Genomic DNA, 21,789 nt, shown 5'->3' on the forward strand with positions numbered 1-21,789 from the left:
GAAACAAGAAGGAGGCCATGAAGGCAAATCCAAATTTCTTACACACTAAATTAAGACTATGAGGCTCCTTTAAGGTTTAGATCAGTAAAAAAAAGCCCAAATGGCTTTTTTACTGTTAAAGGTTGCCGACCCTTGACCTAAGTGATGCTCCAAATAACAGTCACACACGTGAGATTACCATAATGACACAATACTGACAGGAAAGCACAATGTCTCAGCTTTTAGAAACTGTTGGAATTTTGCAAAAAGAGCGTTTAGGAACTCCGGTAATTCAAAGAGTTTGACACGTTCTGTGTTAAAGGGTAAGCTGAAAAAAACGAACAACAGAAAGGTAACTTGTGACGCCTGATAATCATCTGTTTATTGTGTTGTTAGTTGTGGACAAAAGCAGAAAGAACAGATGCCAACAGTTTAATGAAGCTCCAGGGCTAACTCCTGTGGGGGCCTCCCCTGTTCAAATTGCATTCCTCGATTATTACCTTCACAGCCTTCATATTATGACCATTACTCCTGCCTCATGTGTCATTTAGTCAACATTACACAAAAAAAAAACAAAAAAAACACACACTGGAGCCTCCTGCGAGGAACCACAATGATTACAAACCAACGACCTGCTGCTTCCATCTGCGCTTTGTTTACTGCTCACAGAGGCCCTGTGGTAAGTGGGCCTTCACACCTACACAAGCACTCCTCAATATTGGGGGAATGATGCATGCTGGGACACTTGTGGCCTTTTAGTGAACACAGAAACTACGGACGGGCGCAAGGTCGTCACTCTCAGGAATCTGACGAGGAGCCCCTAAACGTCTTACCGAGAGCCACTCTGGCCGCCGACGCGTCATAGTTTATCCAGAAGGATACCCAGGAGAGGATGGTGATCAGGATGGATGGCATGTAGGTCTGCAGGATGAAGTAGCCGATGTTTCTTTTCAGCTTGAAGCTCAGAGACAGTCGAGGGTAGGCACCTAAGAGAGAAAAAAAACCATCTGTAATTATCTTATTTAGACTTAAGTACACAGAGGATATAAAAAGAACTTTTTCATGCTGAGAAGTATGAAGGCACAACTTGTGTTTTTGTTTCAGTTTCCATGGCAACCCTGACAGCATGGGTCGGATTTGTCACCATGGTAACAAGTGTTCAGCTTTAAAGTCATCATGGTGGTTCACAGTAATCAAGAGGGGTAGAAACTTTGCATTCCTGATGATCGGCTCTCAGACATTTCCAGCGAAAACACCAAACTGCAGGAGGACTGTGGCTTGATGAACGCACATAGCTGCACCTTTTGATGCCGTGAAGAGTGGTAAACAAAAGTGGCGAATCCTGGAACACAAACGCCGTCTGTCGACTGACGGCTCTTCTCATTATCCCTGTATCTACGGCTCGTTACTCCCACTATTCTTAGCCGCTTCCCCGTTTTGATTTCAGAACGTCGGAGAAGTGGGGCCCATTATGGCGTAATTTCCACTCAGTGGGTTTCAGCCAAAGCTACTTGTGGTGAGCGTAGGTCCAACCTAATGCACGCTGTAAAGAAATAAAAAATAAATAAACAGCCAGTCTCATTAAGATTCAGCGCCTGCTGCGTTAAGGTGCAGCACAGCAATAAAACCGGTTTCACGTTACTTTGAGAACGAGCCATTCATCATTTGTTATTATGTATTCCAGCTGCCGTTGACTCCTACAATATCTGCAGACAGTCGTCTGTCCGTCCAACTCCTGCTGTACCTTCCAGATTGGAAGGAAAAATAATAAATATTAAGCTTTTCAGTATCTTAAAAAAAGTGTTTTTTATATTTAGCTCTTCATTAACAGTTGGAACATGCCTAATATATATATATATATGTGTGTGTGTGAATGTGGGCTCAGACTCAAGAAAAGTCTTTAAATAGCTCATTCACTCCCTTGGAAGTGGCTCCTTCAGATGAAGCATCTCCACAGTAACGGATGCAGAAGAGGCTGAAGAAAACGTGGAGGCTGAGGTACACCGGTGCGTAGGTGTCGGAGTGTACCCGCTGTAACTGCTACACTAAACAACATCCGCGAGTGGGAGGAACGCCATGTGTGAGGCCCAGAAGGAGAGGGATGAAGAAGGGAAAAAAAAAAATTAATTAGAACTGATGATGACAGTACAGTAATAGAGTCTGGGAGGAACGGCCGCTTATATTAGAGTTTCATTTTTCTTTCCATCTTAATAGTTTAGATTTTTACGTCATTATAAATGGCGTATACAAGAAACGGTGAATTTCAGTTACATAATGACCTCTACTGCTGCATTCGTTGAGATGTGCGCGGCATAGGGGGGTCCCGTTTCAATGCTAAGTCAATGTACAGAACCTGCCATCCTGGATTCAGCTTTGGGCACGAGATGTTTTCAGTGACTGGATCGAAGGGTAGAAAAAAACATCAAATATGGCGGCTCATTGCGAGGATTTTCTTCCTGAACTTCCATCCAATTTCTCCGGGAACCGCATCCGGCCCTCCAGATTATTTTATTTTATTATTAATGGCCCATTGTATCTTGCGCTCATTTCTAACTTGTATAATTTTGACAAAAACAGTTTTTAATGGATATAAATTAGTAAAATACTAAAGGTTTTTTGAGGTTTAAGTTGATTTATTCTAGAAAAATATTCCTTTTATTATTCATAATTATGTTAAAAAGTTACGGTTATAAAGTTTAAAAAATTGGCATTCTGCTAGCTTTTTGGACTATTTTGACATTTACTAAGATTTTTTAGGCTATTTTGTAGTTTAGCTAATATTTTAACTATATGCTAGCTGTTTTAGCTAACTCAAGCATTTATTTGGAAGTTTTTTTAGGCTATTTTGTAGTTTAGCTAATATTTTAACTACATGCTAGCTGTTTTAGCTAACTCAAGCATTTCTTTTGAAGTTATTTTAGGCTATTTTGTAGTTTAGCTAATATTTCAGCTACATGCTAGCTGTTTTGGCTAACTCAAGCATTTCTTTTGAAGTTTTTTTAGGCTATTTTGTAGTTTAGCTAATATTTTAACTACATGCTAGCTGTTTTAGCTAACTCAAGCATTTCTTTTGAAGTTTTTTTAGGCTATTTTGTAGTTTAGCTAATATTTTAACTACATGCTAGCTGTTTTGGCTAACTCAAGCATTTATTTTGAAGTTATTTTAGGCTATTTTGTAGTTTAGCTAATATTTTAACTACATGCTAGCAGTTTTGGCTAACTCAAGCATTTCTTTTGAAGTTTCTTTCAGGCTATTGTGTAGTTTAGCTAATATTTTAACTACATGCTAGCTGTTTTGGCTAATTCAAGCATTTCTTTTGAAGTTTTTTTTAGGCTATTTTGTAGTTTAGCTAATATTTTAACTACATGCTAGCCGTTTTGGCTAACTCAAGCATTTCTTTTGAAGTTTCTTTTAGGCTGTTTTGGAGTTAGGCTAATATTTACATGCTAGCTGTTTTGGTTAAAATAGCCCTTTTCAGTTTTTAGCCTATTTTGAAGTTAAGCATTTTTTTCAGCTTCATGCTAGCTGTTCTTGGATAGTTTTTTTGTTTTTTTTTAAGCTAATTTGGTATTTAGCTAATATTTTAGCTAGCTATCAACTTCAATGTTTTTAGCTATCAATTTCAGCACCTTCTAAATTCATCTTACAGCATTCACATTATTATTATGACAGGTATTGTTATATATCTAGTTCATAATTATGTTAAAAAGTTATGTTCTTCAAATTTTAGAGTGTTCAATAAATGTTTACTTGCGCCCCATATAGGAAGCGGCCAGGCTTCTTAATACCCCCTCCCCCAATATGATCATATATTATCTTTGGACACAAAAGAATAAAATATTTGTAAAAAATTAGTTATTTTTGTGTTATTTATGATGAGGAATGAACATTATAATACACAAAAAAGCACATTTTTCATGGTATAGGCCTTTAAAGACATCTTACGTGCACGTTGAGTAACTTGGTTACGGTAAGCATTGTTTGAGCAAAATGTTTTAAAGAAAAATTAGCTTTTAATTTGTTCTTTAATTACTTTTTTTTATATCTCTAGATAGTTGCGCCTTGCTAGCCACATACTTCTTGTACATTTTGACTCTAATTTAAGACATTTTCTAACACTTTCAAGCTATTTTAGCCAAAAAATGTTTTTTTATTAATGTTGAGAGTATTTTAAAAAAGAACTTGCAAAACTAAAAATACTTATAGTATTTCCTTCTTAACTGTACAGTAATTGACATTAAAATACCAGTGTATTTTCATTTCTCTTTAATAATATATCACGTGTCAACTTGGACCAAACTAGACAAATACGTTCTTTTTGATGCAATTTAGAGCTCATAATGTGGGATTTCTTTACAAATATTGACTTAAAAAAAAAAAACTTCATGTTTTTAAAGCAGACCTAAAGGAATAATAACTGTCAGATGATGCAACGACTCAAGCGTGTGTATGGAATCAAATATTTAAGCCGTGCAGCCTTAGCAGGGATAAAACAACAGCATGAAAGAACGCAGCAGCCCTGCTGACAGCCGGACTCCGAGGAATCGTTTAAAGAAATGATCACGCCTGTGTCCGCCCGCAGACACGCAGCTATCAGTGTCTGCACGCATGTTTACAGGAGAATAATTGATGTTGTGGGTCTCGATCCTCATGAATGAATGATGCTTTGTGGGCTTTTTTTTTTGCCTGTCAGAGTTTGTGAGAGCGAGAGTTTGACACAGACGAGGAAAAAATGTTCAATATATAAGGAAATAACGGTGAAAAAACGTGAAACCAAAGGCCGACTTGTAGCACGTGTGATGAAGGAAACTTGATCATTAGCCAGCCGAGCGAGAGAGCCTTTGATGTGCTTCACACATCCTGCCAAGAGCATAGCAGCAGAGCGCTGGACACTAAACTTTAACAGTCTCCACCCGCAGGGGACACGCCGATACCCACAAACAAGCACACCCCCACCATCCCATTTTAACAGTAAACAGGGAGGAAAAAAAAAAAAAAAAGCCAATGCGGCTGAAGTGTACGGAGGCAAACACGACGGAAATGAGGGATGCAGACGCTTGATGGGCGACTCGCAGGGAGAAGAGCGAGTCGCTGTAATAGAAAAGATAAAAATACCCCAAAAAGCAAACAAAAGGGAGATTTACTGCTCTCTGTCCTTTTTGGAAAAACAAGCGTCCTCGTGAGCATAACTTCTGCCTGAAATTATTTTGGCCAAATGTCACTTCAGCTGCGGAGATTATTTCTGAAAAGAACATATTTAGCAGAGAAAATTCTAACGACGACCCAAATCATTATTCCTACACCTCCATGCTTTACAGTTACGAAGGGAAGTTTGGTTTTAAAGTTCAAATTTTTTCCACTTTTTTTCTGTTTTTACCAAAATACAAAAAAATCCACTTCCTGTAGCATGTATGCTAGTCGCTAACAGCAAAAAAGGACATTACAATGAATCGTTCGTAACATGCTAACTATATTAACGTTATATTTTATCACTGTTTTTAGGGTAATTTGACGAACAATAATTGTTTCAACGCAAATTAGGATGTTGCAAACAAAATGCAGGAAGTAAGCCTCAGCTGATATCCCATCATCCCTTTGTTGCCACTTTCTCCTGCTAGCTTACAACTCCCACCTAACATTACCAGTGCTAAAAATAAAATAAAAATGGCGAGCTAACCAGTTTTGAGGCAGATTCCAGCTCAGACCAAGAAAACGAAGACATACATGGATCTATTTGCATCTGCTGATTGTAGTTTTTAGGAAACAACTACAATCATTTTCAAAAAGCTGCTCCTCATTCACCCTGATTTGAATAAAGAAACACTCAGAAATGCAGATGTAATCTTATTTTTCTTTAAATATGCTACATATGTTCTATAGAAATGCTAAAAGAACATGTTAAAAACACTAAACACAATTTTCATTGAAGTAGACCTATAGTAGTGTACTATCACCTGAGAAAATACTGTATTTCTACAATATCCACTTTTCCATGTTCCATACACTTTCAAATAACTTTTCAGAAGCACTCAGGCACACGATAACTAGAAAAAAAAATAAAAGTTTGCGGTAAGTTGACAAATTGCCTAAGTGTGTCAGTGTGTCTTCTCATTATTGGCCCCGAGAGGAGACGTGCTCTACAAGTAAATTTGGTGTTGTGATCCTATAAATAGCTCTTGATTGATGTGTTTTGCAACACTAGTTAATTACAAGAACACTGCAAAAGATGTCCGGGCCGCCGCGCTGTGGTTTTCCCGGTTTTATTAGACGGTTGAGGCTTAAACTTGATGAGTTTTCGCTGTAATTAGGCTGGAAAATGTTAAGTGTGAGGTTAGATCACACATTTTACTCCCAAAATTAAAATACCTTTTTATGTGTTTATTCATAATGCTAATATATACTAAACTTTTTTCACATTTAAGTATGAAATTATGGCAAAAAAATACATTTTTGTTGCATTAATTCTAATTATTTGCCACATTTTATTAATAAACAGCAATGAGGCAAATTTTTAATCCAAGATTTAATTTATTTAAGGATAAAAAAAAATATTTTCAAAACTTTCTGTAGCAAAATCAAAAAACTTCTCTCACACATTTGTGTTAATTGACCCCAAATCCTGTTTTTGTGAAACTTTTTACGATTTTTTTCAACCAAATTGTTTAAATTCCAACAAATTTTGATATATTTTCGGCTGTGGAAGACCATAAAACTGAGTTTCAATAAGAAAGACCCAACTATGATACTTCCACCACCGTGTTTAACTACATATTTCTTTATACTGTGTGGTTTTTAAAACTTTTGTCCAATTTTAAGTTAACCTAGATAGTTTCTTTAGAGTAATCACTTTTTTTTCATGTTCTCTGATCTCTTAACTTGTTACTCCATCATAAACCTTGATTGTAACAGAGTAAAGTGAGGTCTGACCTTCTGGGTCTTTTCTCCACTGATTGAAAATAGCTCAATTTGTGTTTTGTGGAGTTCCAAATCCCTTTATTTTAACATGTGGCCATCACTTCTATATCTATAAACGCTTCAATACATTAACACATCAAGGCAGATCTATGCTGCTTGTTTCTATGAGTCACAAAAAACCCTAAAATTAAATTTAATCTTGTTATTTATGGATAAAATTCGAAACATATTGAATATTAGTGCTTGATGTTGTATAGACAAACTCTACCCTTAGTGGAAGGTTGATAACATCAGCTATATTGGACATTTTGGGCACGAAATCAAGTTTTCAAGATCTTTAATTTACAAGGACTGCTTCAGATGGTCACTAGTCGGACCAGACGAACCACCTTTTTGTCAACGTCTTCAGGGAGGCTTCAAAGCCAGCTCATGTCCTCATTTCAACCCAATTAGAACTCAAAAAACAACAGGATTAAAATCAACTCTGGTTGATTAAACGGTCAGTTTTGAAGGGAAAAGCCACACAGAACGGCGTTCACCTGTTGAGAAGACCACGTTTTTGGACACCAGTTTGTAATCGACGATGGAGAACTGCGGCAGCTCGATGCGCGTCACCCCCGTCACTGCCGACTCGCCGCCTTTCCAGTAGAACTCGATGTCATCTGTGGTGTAGCCATCTGCACGAGAAGGAGCACACATACACACCAAGGTGTAACCATCTGTCAAAGCCTCACTGGAGACCAAGATATGCAGCGTCGCCTCTCATCCAACTGGCCTGTCATTTGGGAAGAAGGAGAAAAACACGTTTGAAGTCGTTTCCAAGAGACCGACGCTGCTTTGAAAGGCAAATCATTTAGCAGCCTGCGCGCTACGGTTTGAGAAAACGCCTTCTTTAGCTGTCTGTTACCTTTGTGGGGTTTTAGATTTTGGGTGATCCACCTATGGAGGCCGTCCTAGGAACAGCTAGTAAAACGGGGTGCAGCTGCCATGATTGTTTTATGAAATACGTAAGATCTGCCTTTTAAAAATGTATTTCAAGTATCTGGAAGATCCGAAAATTAGGGCTGGATGTCACTGCCAAAAGACTGAATCTGTTTAATTTTAATTCGCAAGCTCACAATTTAATTTAGTGAAACATCTGTTGGTTTTTCACATTTCCATTTCAACACTAAATCTGTAAAGAATTTTAATTGAACAAGAGACGTTTTTGCAAGTAAAATTACATTTTTTTAAATAAAACATCAAGAACTATTTTGATGGAAAATTGATATTGATTGAAATATACTGATATTGATTTTGAAAAGTGTGACTTAGACAAAAAAAATGTAAGGAAAATAATCTAGAACGTGTGTCAAAGTCAAGGCCCTCCAGATCCTTTTATTTTATTGGCCCGATGTTATCTTACGCTTGTTTTAAATTGTATAATTTTGACCAAATATATTTTTATGGATAGTAAAATATTGCTAGTTTTTTTTGGACTATTTTGGCATTCACTAAGATTTTTTTAGGCTATTTTGGAGTTTAGCTAAAATTTAGCCTACATGCTAGCTGTTTTGGCTATTTTAGGATTTTTCTAAGGTTTAGGCTGCTTTGGCGTTAGGATCATATTTACGAGCTAGTTGCTTTTGCTAATTTAAGCCATTTTCTTTCTTTCTTATTTTTACTATTTTTAAGTGTAGCTATTTTTTCAGCTACATGCTAGCTGTTTTGGTTAACCTGAATTTATTTATTTATTTATTTTTTTTTTTTTTTGTTTTTTTAGGCAAATTTTGCAATTAGCTAATATTTTAGTTGGATATCAGCTCAGTGTTTTAGCTATCAATTTTAGCATCTTCAACTATCAGCATTAGCATCTTCAGCGGTCAAATTCAGCTTAGAGCATTCACATTACAGTGTGAAGGCTAATTCACATTACAGCATTATCGCAGGATATGTTATATATCTAGTTCATAATAATGTTAAAAAGTTGTAAAAGTTTCAAACTTTTAAAAATGTAGTTTTAGAATGTTGAATAAATGTTTATCCTGTTCGGCCTGCGACCTAAAGTGTGTTTTGGATTTTGGCCCCTTGTGAGTTCGACACCCCTGCTCTAAAGGATCTCATTTCTCTTGTAAATTTTCAACGGCTCATAAGTAAACATTTTGGCTCATGAGTCAACATTTTTGAAAAAAAAAAAAATTAAAATGATTTTGACTTGAATCAGATAGAGTAGTAATCCCACTATTACTGCACACAATTCAGACTATGTTTGAGCTAACACATACAGTCAAGTATTTGGTGCTAAATAATCAAAAATCATCAGTGCGCCTCTTGTATTAACTCTGGTAGTTCTTACTAACCAGGAACTGATTTTCTGAGGTGCAGGATACCCAAAAAGAAGCCGCATTAATTGAGGGATTGTGGGAGCATTATGGGTATTGTAGTCAATAAATGGAACCAGTGAGTACAAGGTTTTATATGTTACAACTGAACAATGTTGAGCGTTTGTGTCAATAAATTCATCTTTCATTTAGACTTATTATTGTAGATGACAGAGATGTACACGATTAACTCAGTTTGCTAGAAAAACTTCCCATCAACCCCTCTGACCAATCACCTAGCACTTGCTCCCTCTCGGCATTCTGGGAAGTGTGGTTTTGATTTGCTTAATGTGCCTCGTTATTCAAAAAGAGCTCTACAGTGCAGAAAATACGGTATGTACTTCTAAGTATTTTGTGAATATTTCTCAAGAGTTGAAATTTGAAGTCTAAAAGTTGAAAACAGCACATATGCGGCTAAGATTGCAACATCTTGCATGATAGAGTTGAGCATCTCGATTAATATTTAATGTATTGTTTCTTTGGCCTGTTTTTCTAAGCCTTACTTTTCTGTGAAAAACAAATATTTTTGTTTTCATATCTTCTTTTAAAAGAGTTTGTAAAAAAGAAAGGAATTTCAGTAAAAGCTGAAATTGTATCCAACTTTTCCAGGGGCGGAGCAACAGGGGGGCAAGGGGGGCAGAGGCCCCTCCAGCAAAAAGCTTTGCCCGGAAATTTTTAAGTCCATATTCCTATCATTGTTTATAAAGATTAGGAAATTACAAATGAATATTAATATTATAATAACCTTAAATTACCATAGCATGTTTTCATTTGCAAACCTTCCAAAGTTATCCAAAACCCATCTAAAATGTAAAAAAGAAAAAATGTTTCGCAAAAAAAACAATATCAGTGGCTAGGGCTGTACGATTGAGGAAAACTTAAAATATTAGAGATCAATATTGCGATAAAAATACGACTTGCAATGCACAGACAGATAGAAAAAATTAAAAGAACTAAACACATAATTTTATTTCATCATTTTCGTATGCAGAAGAGGCGGGATTTAAGATAAAAGAGCTCCACTGATTGGTCAACGAGGGTCAGTCCGGCTTTATTGAATTTGTTAAAAACTTCAAGCTGCCATGATTTTTTTAGCATTTGAGTAAACATTTAAGGTAACCATTTTTTTGCAGTTTACACCGTCTTATAACGGTAAATTTGTGATTTATTGTTTAGCCGTATTAGTCGCTTAATGAAACATTTGTGTTTTTCTTTTATTTTTTTTATGCAAGTCTGTCAGAATAACTGATACGACTCGGGGGGAAGCTCTCTATCGTAAACTTAGAGAGGCAGAACCAATGAACAATCAGGGGCCCAGAGGATGATGAATGCAGAGTTTATGAAAGGGCAAACCGCCGATAAAATTCAAAAGGAGGGCAGCTGAACGTGCCGCTACTGCTTAACGATGTCATTTAAAATGAACAAATGAACAACAAAGATGGACGCCGGAGAGACCAGCCCCGACTCCCTCTCTTACATTTAATTTCAAATGCTTAACTAAGCAGAGCTCAAACAAAGAGTGTAGAATTTAAATGGAATAAAACAATCGGCATTGTTTCAGTGTAACACATTTCACACATGAGAGACTTCTGAACAGCTGGCTCTGAAGGCAATAAGCCCCGCTACTCACAGCTCTCAATCTCCAGAGTGCAGTTCTGCTCGTCCAGGGGGTACCTCCTGAGATCCATCATACAAGCAGCCGTGGTGGTTATCCTTTAGGAGAAAGGAGGGAGAGATGAGTTCAGTGGGAGAAGACGATCAAGAAGTCTGAAGTGGTGCATGGGACGTTGGATATGAATTAGGGCTGCCACGATTAGTCGACTAATTGATGAGTAATCAACTGTTAAAATAGACGACTAATTAAATAGTTGATTAGCTGTTACTTTATATTATATGAGTCAGAGTGTAGTAAAGTTGAAAGTTATATTGGCATTCTGCTAGCTTTTTTGGACTGTTTTGCCATTTATTTATGTTTTTTTAGGCTATTTTGGAGTTTAGCTAATATTTCAGCTACATGCTAGCTGCTTTGGCTAATTTAGTAATGTTTCAGTGTTTTAAGGTAAATTGGAGTTTAGCTAATCTTTCAGATGCATGCTAGCTGTTTTGGCTAACTTAGGATTTTTTTAGGCTATTTTGGAGTTTAGCTAATATTTAAGCTACATGCTAGCTGTTTTAACTAATTTAGTAACGTTTCAGTTTCTAAGGGTAATTTAGAGTTTAGCTATTATTTCAGCTACATGCTAGCTATTTTGGCTAATTTAGTAACGTTTCAGTTTCTAAGGGTAATTTGGAATTTAGCTAATTTTTCAGCTGCAAGCTAGCTGTTTTGGCTATTTAGTAATGTTTCAGTTTTTTAGGCTATTTCTGGAGTTTAGCTAATATTGCAGCTGCATATGCTAGCTGTTTTGGCTAACTTAGGATTTTTTTAGGCTATTTTGGAGTTTAGCTAATATTTAAGGTACATGCTAGCTGTTTTGGCTAATTTAGTAATATTTCAGTTTGTTATGGTAATTTAGAGTTTAACTAATAGTTCAGCTACATGCTAGCTGTTTTGGCTAATTTAGTAATGTTTCAGCTTTTTCTGCTATTTTTGAGTTTAGCTAATATTTCAGCCGTAGGCTAGCTGTTTTGGCTAACATAAGATTTTTTTTCAGCTTTTTTAGGCTAATTTCGCAGTTAACTAATATTTCAGCCAACAATCAGCTTCAGCGTTTTTAGCTATCAGCTTCAGTGATTTCAGCTATCAATTTCGGAATCTTACGCTATAAACACTTACATCTTTAGCGGCAAAATTTCAGCTTACAGCATTCACACTAGCATTTACCGCAGGTAATGCTGTACACCTGGTTTTTTGTTAATTGAAAATTAATGATGATCAAGATGTGTGCTTTGCATCCAGTTTGCGCGTGATCCAATTAGTCGACTAATCGGAAAGAATAATTGGTTATTAGTCGACTCTTGAGATAATCGTTTGTGGCAGCACTAATATAAATACAGTCATGCGAGTGAAGGGATTGATTAAAGCACTCTGCTGAAAGCAGTGTCGATTATCCATAAAGAAAACCTCATCTGCCTTTTCACCAACTTCCCTGGTTGGTGTCATATTCCCTCCAACTATTGGCACTGTCATCTTCAGAAAGGATTACTGCACATCCTTCAAAGTAAAATGCTGACTGTGAAACTGTATACATAATTAGACTATAGGTCACCGGCAGACAAGCAATCCACACTCCATCTATGAATTAGGTTCACGTCCCTCCTGGCTGCCCAACAAGCTGTAAATATCGGTTATTAGAGAAACCCACTTTTGGCACGCTTTAGTGCCTGCTCATCGGAACTGCTCGCCCCATTGTTTATCAAATACCGGAGCTGATGATCGCACAATTCAAAGAAAGCCAAATGCAGATTCAGAATCATTTTGGCCTGATTAAAAGCTGGCTGCTTGGCATTTAGCCACTTGATGTCTTTATCCAGTTAAGACTCAGAGGAGGAAAGCTGTGGAAAGCTATTAGCTGATATTATTATACAGCTAAAATTACAGCAACATATGGGCCGATATGGGCTTTCATCAGTGCAGACTTGATGCTTTTACTTTCGTACATAAATCCTAACACGTCCATTTACAGAGTCTGATTATTGATGTTCAGATTACACACACTTTTTTATCATCAGTTTTTTAATTTTCATCAGTCTATTTCACTTTATAGCAAATAAAACACATTTTATCTTCCATATTACTTAGATAATGACCTAATTATGGAAAATAAAAGTGCTAAATTTGAAAAAATACAAAGAATAAATACAAAAAGTGTAGCTGTGCCATTGCAAAAAGTAGTTTACGACCTATCGCAAGCTATCTAAACAAAGATATTTAAAGAAATATAATTTTTATGTACATTTTTATCAATTGTTTTAACCCATTAACTGCCTGCACAACCAAAAAAAATTAGAAAACATGTTTTAAAAAAATATTGATTGTGTGTATTACTCCTCAAGGTATGGTATTGTTTTTTAAAATTGGAAAAAAGAAATGTTGAAAAAAATTGAAAAATTTTTGTTTGATGATTGCTGATTAAATTATGGAAATCTTAGGACATAAACCGTATTGACAAGTTAAGAATGTATTAATTAGCAAAGAGGAACTAATCAGTATGTGGAGGAATCATAGGGAGCTTAAAGAGCCTGGTGGATCCTCATACTGGTCACTCCTGATCAATACTGCAGGATTTCATCCCCTCTTTTAATGAACATGGAGTTGGTCACCGTAGAACAAGCAGCATCATTGATTTGATGCGACGTGAGATCAAAGAGCTTCATGTTTAGTGGTTTCGTTTTGCCCTACTTTTGAGAGAAATAGTAGATAATCTGAATCTTTTAGTGCTATGATTTCACGTTTTTAAGCAAAACTTCCAACCTTACCTGACATTAATTTATGTAAGCGCTCATAACCCATAACCGACGTCACACATCGCCCGCTCCCTTTGATCTCTTTAAAGCCCCCGGAGGTCTATAAGTATCCCAACGCAGCTAAATAATCTGAACTCTACTTGCATAATCAATCAGAGCTGTTAGCTGACTTAAAAGTACAAACACTGACGGATGCAAATGCAGGTACACATCGCCAACAAAAAAAAACCTGTGCACCATTTCTGCTGCGCACAGTGATAATTCAAAGCTCACATCCATATTTATGGGTCACACAAACTCCTCTGAACCTACCTGTCGAAAACATCAATGAAAAATTCAGAACGAGGAAATTAAAATAGAAGTTAAATTTGGCCGTGTGCATCACAGCTAACCAATTCCAGAGTAGTATTACCTGAAGATTATCATTAAATATTATTTACTAAATATTGGTTTAACTATATTAATAGTAGATTTTCACCAATAATTCCAGCTCAGTGGCCATGTGGTGGAGTGTCCACTCTGAGACCGGAAAGTCATGAGTTCAAATCCACAGTCGAGTCGCACCAAAGATTTTAAAAATGGGCCCCAGTGCCTCCCTGTTTGATCCTCAGCGTTAAGGGGTTGGATGGGGGGTGGGGTTAAAACCAAACAATCAGAGCGCAGCTGCATTTGCAGCTCACCCCTCCCCCGGTCAAATGCAGAAAACGAATTTCACACAACTAAGTGCGTGACAGCAAATGATACGTTAACTTTTCGTGATTTCTTACACACAATTTTGTTTAAGTTAATTATTTGTTATTTATTTATTGGTGTTCTTATCGATACTTTTCTGTGGGAAAACAAGAAGGAAGATGACGAATAATAAAACTGTTTCATGCAAAAATGACTTTATTGAGCTCTCAAGTTTATTTATAATACCCTAAAGTGGTATTCATGCATCTCTGAGTATTCCTCTCAAACCCTGCTCCCTGAGCATCAACCCCTCCCAACTCACGAAAACGAGCGGGTCCTCACGTTGTGACATCATAAAGTGAGGAACAGCCCCTTCCAGGGAGAGCCTGCGCTGCCAGGCGAACACAAACACACACGTTCTCTGCAGAGCTAGCGGTGATCAGCAAAGGGTTTCCTTCATGTTCTACGCACATCCATCTTTCTTTGTTTTCGTAGGCGAATCAAGACACACGGCTATGGCCGACTCTAGAAGGACGTCAGGAAGTAGGCGGCAGCGATAGGCGGAGCCTCATAGATCAAGTTGTCTTACTTCTAAGTAGGAAAAAACTCACAATAATAACTCAGATTTAATTAAAAATGTGTTATTTTGTGTGCCAAAGGTGATATATGATCATATTTATAGATATACTTCACTCTGAAAGGTTTAGAATAACATGATATTTACAAAAAATGAAATAATTACTGCTCAAATTTGGTCAAAAACTCACTCATATCATGTAAAACTGCTAAATTCCTTTAAAAGTTATTTAACATTTCATACACTTCACAAAACGTATTAAAATCTAAACCAATTTAAAAATGAGCTGCTAATCAGAGTGTGTTGTTATGCCTACAACTGTATTTTTTAACAGCTGAACTGTCTAATTTGTGGATTCTACCTTTGAATTGTTAAATATCAGCTTAATTATGCTGCAGGTTCTAATATTGTGATGGGAGGGAGACATAAGAGTCAAAAAATCTGTTTTTTCCCCATTTTTTTAGTTGATATCAACAGTTCTTCTAAGTTTCTTGGAAATGATAATGGCACAAATTAAAAGGTCTCTGACACAGAACGGACCTAACAACAATTTAGGATTTGAGGATAGTTTTACCCTTTCTTTGAAACCAAAGCTGTTCATATATCAGCAACTTTTTAAATGTTCTGCGTCTACCCAAGCAAGATGATGACGTTCATCTCAAAGAGGGAAGCAGAACTTACCGGAGCCCGTAGAGAACGGTCCCGTCTGGATGCAGGCGGATCATGCGGTTCTTGACCGTCACTCCATGGACAAAAGACTTCTTGTCGTTGAGGAAGTAGGTGTCAGGGACCCAGAGCTGGTCAGCCACCCTGTTGTCCAGAGTCAAGTTGAGGGGGATTCCTAGGTAGGCTAGACGCTTGTCCCGCCAGTACTGCTGGAAATACATGGTCAGGGTGTAATCCTGTGGATCACAGATTAAAGACAAATATGAGACTCTGCCACAGAAGATTTCCTCTTGTTTAAGAAAAATATCTACATGGCCTGACAGTGTCTTACAAGATGCACCATAGTGGGCCGCTTAGATGAGTTTTGATGGATGTCTGCAACAGATCCTTGAAAGATTTTTCCCTGAATGCCAAATCCTAAATCTAATCATTAGAAGAGACGAATAAATGAAACGGGAAAACCACACAGGAAGAACGATGGTGCTGACGAATGGATGAGGTGTGATTATGGGTAGGGAGGCGGGAATTGATGAAGGTAAGGAATGGGAACACAAGGACTAGTCCCATATAAGACGGAAGGATAAATGAATGGATGTGGAGAGAATGTAGGTCATGAAAGGGTGCATAAAATCATGTAAGAGTTAGAGAAAGGAATAGACCGGAAAATTGACAGATCTGGTGATTCTACTGTCTCAACTGCCACGGCGCAATGGGGAACAATCGGCAGAATCTTCAAGATTTTTATTTTTTTTTTTAATCATTGACGTGGTAGTGAATGTAGACGGCGGTGTACATTCCTGGTGCAGAGTGGCCAGCTTTTTATGAACTAGAAAATGTGATTTTCATGGACGACCACCATCCAGAGACAATTACACATCGTCCAGTCAAAGTTGCTGCCGACCCGGCTGTCGCCACATTTCATATTAGCGTCATTCCCACCTGTCACTGGCCTCGACTGATGTCAAGAAATCGTCCCATCCCTTTAAATTTGTACTTTTTCCTAAAACCTTAAAACATAAGATGGTGAGTAAAAATACAGCTGTTTGTTTATTTACTTAACCTTTATTTTACAATTGAAATTTAGATCTCGCTTTCAAGGGAGACCTGAAAACTGTAAACTCCTACTTGCCAAATTTGCTAAAAACTTGATTTAGGTTGCCGTGCAGTGGCATTTTGGGATAAACGACGGTTGCCTCAAAGGAGAAGATGGATAGGAATATGAGTGAGGCACGGCTGGATGAAGAAAGTTAGAGGAGAGGGTGAATAAATTAGAGGGAGGTATAACCAAGATCTAAACGATCATAAGGTTGAAAGAAGCAAGACAACAGAACCAGATTGTTATGGTTGAATTTGTCTTGGTTTAAATACATCCGACAGGTGATTATTAATGGTTGTCACATGGGTGAGAAATGTTCTTTTATAACATTAAACCTGTTTAAACAGATGTTTCAAAAGGAAAAACTTAGATTTCTTGCTGAAAAGTATGTGCTGCTTTTTCAACAGACCTTTGTGACGTCCAGAATTATTTTGCCTTAAAATGAACTGCAAGCCATAGATCCGGGGTGTCAAACTCAATCGCACAAGGAGCCAAAATATGAAATCCACCTTAGGTCGCGGGCTGAACAGGATAAACATTTATGAAATACTCTAAAACTACATTATTACATTTTAAAGCGGTAACGTTTTAACAAAATATGAACTAGATATGTAGCATTTCCTGTAATAATGCTAGTGTGAATGCTGTAAGCTGAATTTGAAGATGCTAGTGCTGATAGCTGAAATTGGTAGATTAAAAACACTGAAGGTAATAGCCAGCTAAAAAATTAGCTAAATGCCAAATTAGAATAAAAAAACTAAAAAATAAGAAAAAAAAAACGTACGTTAGCCAAAATAGCTAGCATGTAGCTGAAGACATAGCTAAACTACAAAACAGCCTTAAAAACTGAAAAAGCCTAAATTAGCAAAAATAATATAAAACATAAATTCCAAAACAGCCTAAACAAATGAAAAAAGCCGAAATTACCCAAAACAGCTAGCGTGTAAATATTAGCCAAACTCCAAAATAGCCTAAAAAACTTAAAAAAAACTGAAAAAAATTAATTAGCCTTAATTAGCCAAAACAGATAGCAGGTAGCTGAAATATTTGCTAAACTCCAAAATAGCTTAAAAATCTTTGTAAATGCCAAAATAGTCCAAAAAGTTAACAGAATTCTTTAAAAACTTTAAAACCGTAACTTTTAACATAATTATGAATTATAAAAACAGGCAGGAATATTATTCCAAAATAAATCCACTTATACCTTAAATAACTTTCAATGTTTTCCTCTCCATAAAAAATATAATTTATCAAATTATACAAGTTATAAATAAGTGCAAGATAAGATCGGGGCATTAATAATAAAATAAATTGATCTGGAGGGCCGGGTCCGGCCCCCGGGCCTTGACTTTGACACATGTACTTTAGATGATTCTCAATATTAGGAGACATAAAGGGATTGAAAGAGTAAGGGCATGTAGACAGAAGAAGGCTTGGATGACTGAATATGTAGACAAACTGAATTAGGTACGGATGGATAAGATTGTTTGGACTGTTTAGGGAGGAATGGATCACGCAGGAAATGAATTTATGGATATGGTAAGTGCTCGGTAGAAAGAGAAGTGATGATATGGGTGAGGCCTGGCTGGATATGGAGAGCATTCTGGTAGGAGGAAGAAACCAGTGAATGAAAGGGGTGTGAGTAAGACAGAATAGTACAGTGGAAGGATGTCTAAAGAATCAAGACAACACTACCACATGGTTTGTCTTGGCTTAAGTAGACCTGACAGGTGATTAGAGAAGGTTGTCAGGTGAGTAAGGCATAGTTCTGCTCCTGAAATTCACTTAACTATCTCTCTAATGAAAATTGTGTGTAAAATGTACAAACCCCTCACTAGACACTTTAGAAACTTTTCTCAAATGAACATTTTTAGACTTTTCTCTCTTGTAAAAACTCTTAAAAAACCATCTGTATCAACATCAGGTACAAGACTTTTTACTGCAGAGGCATTCTGCAAGACGGTTACTGAGGAGGAGACGGCTATAGAAGGTACGCTCATAGGTGTTTAAGATATATAGATTGTTGGGAAAACTGTGAGAATCGATGTGTATCACGTTAAAAGTTGTTTTGATGGACACATTTCAATGAGTTGCTGTTGCGTCGTTGATCCGTGTTTCTCTCTGTGCGCAATGACCAGCAGTTGTGGCCAGCCCCAACTTGGAGTTGTTCCACACCAAGTACTCAGAGTGAACCGGAGCGATTGGAAATGAACCGAGACCACCTTGAAAAATGGGTCAGCGAGCAGTTCCTGGTTCTGGACTAGGGTCCGTTTTGGATATATTCAGATTGAAACTCTGATTCACTTTAATGCTTCGTTTCCACTGAGCGGTACAAAGCGGACTGGACCGGACCAGTATGGTATTTTGAGCCTTTCCATTATGATATGGACCCAATAGGCCAGACCAGTTTGTACTATTTTTGGTTCTCTGTTGGTTGTAGGTCCATAGAAAAATGGAACGGACCATTTTTCCATAGTGTCGTCAAACAATGAAATCCATTTCCATTCATCATCGGAAAGGTGTTACGACAACAGCTAGCGTCCGACTAGCGCTTCTCTCGACTCAAGATCCAAACCAAAAGTTTTGTCCTCTTTTTGGCTGTATTCTTTGTCTGGAAACACATATTAAATTCTTTGCATTCTTTATTTCCCCCTTATTCACCAGGGTTAAGGACTGTAGACACGCCAAATCTGGAAATACAGAGAACCGCTGTAGTTGGACCGTTATGATGCACAGCTGTGTCATTGGTCTACAGGGCGCATCCAACTTGATGGTCCAACGCTCAATGGGATTGCCCAGACTTTTCTAAACCGGCCTGGAGCGAACCGGTCTGGACCGATTAGTGGAAACAAAGCAAAGTGACCTCAATTTGGTGATAAAACATCCATCCATCCATTTTCTTGATCACTTCTTCCCTTTCGGGGTCGCGGGGGTGCCGGAGCCTATCCCGGCTACTGATGGGCGAAGGCGGGGTACACCCTGGACAGGTTGCCAGTCTGTCTCAGGGTCTCAATCACACACCCATCCACTCTCACATGCACACCTAGGGGTAATTTAGAGTCACCAATGAACCAATGAAGCATGTTTTTGGATGGTGGGAGGAAGCCGGAGTCCCCGGTGAAAACCCACGCATGCACGGGGAGAACATGCAAACTCCACACAGAAAGGTCCCAGCGGGGAGTCGAACCGGGGCCTTCTCGCTGTGAGGCGAGAGCGCTAACCACTGCGCCACCGTGCAGCCCTGTGATAAAACATGCATTTGAAAAACATTTTTTGTAAACCTGCGTTATTGTATTCCAAATAGTTTACTTTCAAGGCAAACCCCAAAAAAGGGAAAATTACTTTGCACAACTCATAAAGACTGACAGCAGTAAGGCTGGCACAATTAGTCGACTAATCGACGGGTAATCGACTATTAAAATAGTTGATGACTATTTAAGAGTTTAGCAAATATTTCAGCTACATGCTAGCTGTTTTGGCTAATTTAGGCTTTTTATGTTTTATTTTTTGGGCTAATTTGGAGTTTAGCTAATATTTTAGCAACATGCAAGCTGTTTTGGCTAATTTCGTATTTTTTCAGTTTTTTTAGGCTATTTTTGAGTTTAGCTAATATTTCAGCTACATGCTAGCTATTTTTAGGTATGTGACAAAAAATTTCAAATTAGGTGGATTGCTCTTTATGTCCCTAGAAAGGGCTGAAAGAGACCATTCCAACGGTATAAAGATCATTAAGATAGCTCAAAGAATAAGAAAGTTATGGCACGTTAAGTGATCAAAAGTAGGGTATAATTTTATTCCTGTATAAACAGCAACACAGTGACATTTTGTGACCAGAAACAAAGATCAGAATCTTTGAATAGTCATAACTTTCTTATTTTTTGCTGGAAAACTAATCAAGCGAACTACAAGAATTGAATCACAAATTTAGTATTAAATATTTATTTCCATATTACCAAATAATGCTCCTGTATGATTGTAGACGTCGCTTGCAGCCAATCAGCTTGCTAGATTCGGTCACGTGACCTCATGTTTCAGCATTCAATTCTTAGACACGGAGGCTTGCGAATGAAAAAACAGTATCTGCTAATTGTTTATTTCTCATGAAGTTTACAGCAGATGAAGAATACAACAACAGTTATCGACTAGTGGAAAAATTAGACGACAACTAACTTTTTTTAAAAGCTAACGAGTGGTTTTGTAATCTGCAATTTTCGTCCGGAAAATTTCCTCGAAAGTGGCGCCGAAGTGGCACATATGAGCGTACCTACTATTTTGGCTAATTTAGGTATTTTTTATTTTTTTTTTGGCTAATTTGGAGTTTAGCTAATATTTCAGCTACATGCTAGCTGTTTTGGCTTTTTTCAGTTTTTAGGCTAATTTGGCATTTAACTAATGTTTTAGCTCCAGCCTTTTTAGCTATTAGCTTTACCGATTTCAGCTATCAACTTAAGCGTTTTTAACTATCAATTTCAGCATTTTCAGCTATCACCACTAGCATCTTCGGTGGCCAAATTTAGCTTAGAGCATTCACGCTAGCATTATCGCAGTTAATGCTACATATCTCATATTTAGTTAGCTTAAAGCTAATGATGGTTAAGATTTGTGCTTTACATCCAGTTTGCCCATGATCCGATTCGTCGACTAATCAGAAAAAAAAATCAGTGATTAGTCGACTATTAAAATAATGGTTTGTGGCAGCATCTGGAAAACCTCCTGCATGTCTAAATGAACGTCAATGAACGCCCCGAATCAACCCTACAATTTGTTTTGGCGGGAAAGCCCTCAGTCCCTCTGGGGCGAAACAGTTTTTTGAAGAACACGGCCTCTCGTTTTGCATTAATTCAAGTAATATTTGACCATAGCAGAAGCAGCACCAGAGGACAGAGGCCCTCCCTCCTCCTTTCCACATCACTAATCCACTTACCCAAGCTAACAGTCTCTCTCCTCTATTTCTGTTTCTCTGTGTTTGCACCTCTCCCCCACTCCTTTTCTATTCTTTCTTTCTTTCTTTCTTTCTCTGGGCAATGCCACGATGTCCCCTCTGCCCGCTGTGGTGTGGAAAACAAACCAGGCTGCACCAAGCTGGCGCTGGTAAACACACACATGTCCTTTTTGG

The 21,789-nt window shown here is 37.5% G+C and overlaps 1 protein-coding gene across 2 annotated transcripts in view; it reads right to left on the reverse strand.

Annotated features, from left to right (window-relative positions):
• The window catches only part of LOC112160021 (gamma-aminobutyric acid receptor subunit beta-3), a 56,698-nt gene that overhangs the window by 15,282 nt on the left and 19,627 nt on the right, over nt 1–21,789 (reverse strand). For both annotated transcript variants that reach the window (XM_024294330.2, XM_036215496.1), the window contains exons 4-7: nt 15,593–15,813; nt 10,886–10,968; nt 7,435–7,572; nt 813–965 (exon numbers count right to left, since the gene is read on the reverse strand). In XM_024294330.2, coding sequence (XP_024150098.1) covers nt 813–965; nt 7,435–7,572; nt 10,886–10,968; nt 15,593–15,813 — 595 coding nt within the window. The remainder of the gene's footprint in view (nt 1–812; nt 966–7,434; nt 7,573–10,885; nt 10,969–15,592; nt 15,814–21,789) is intronic.

The sequence above is a fragment of the Oryzias melastigma genome, linkage group LG2, assembly GCF_002922805.2.
Source record: "Oryzias melastigma strain HK-1 linkage group LG2, ASM292280v2, whole genome shotgun sequence".
NCBI lineage: Eukaryota > Metazoa > Chordata > Actinopteri > Beloniformes > Adrianichthyidae > Oryzias > Oryzias melastigma.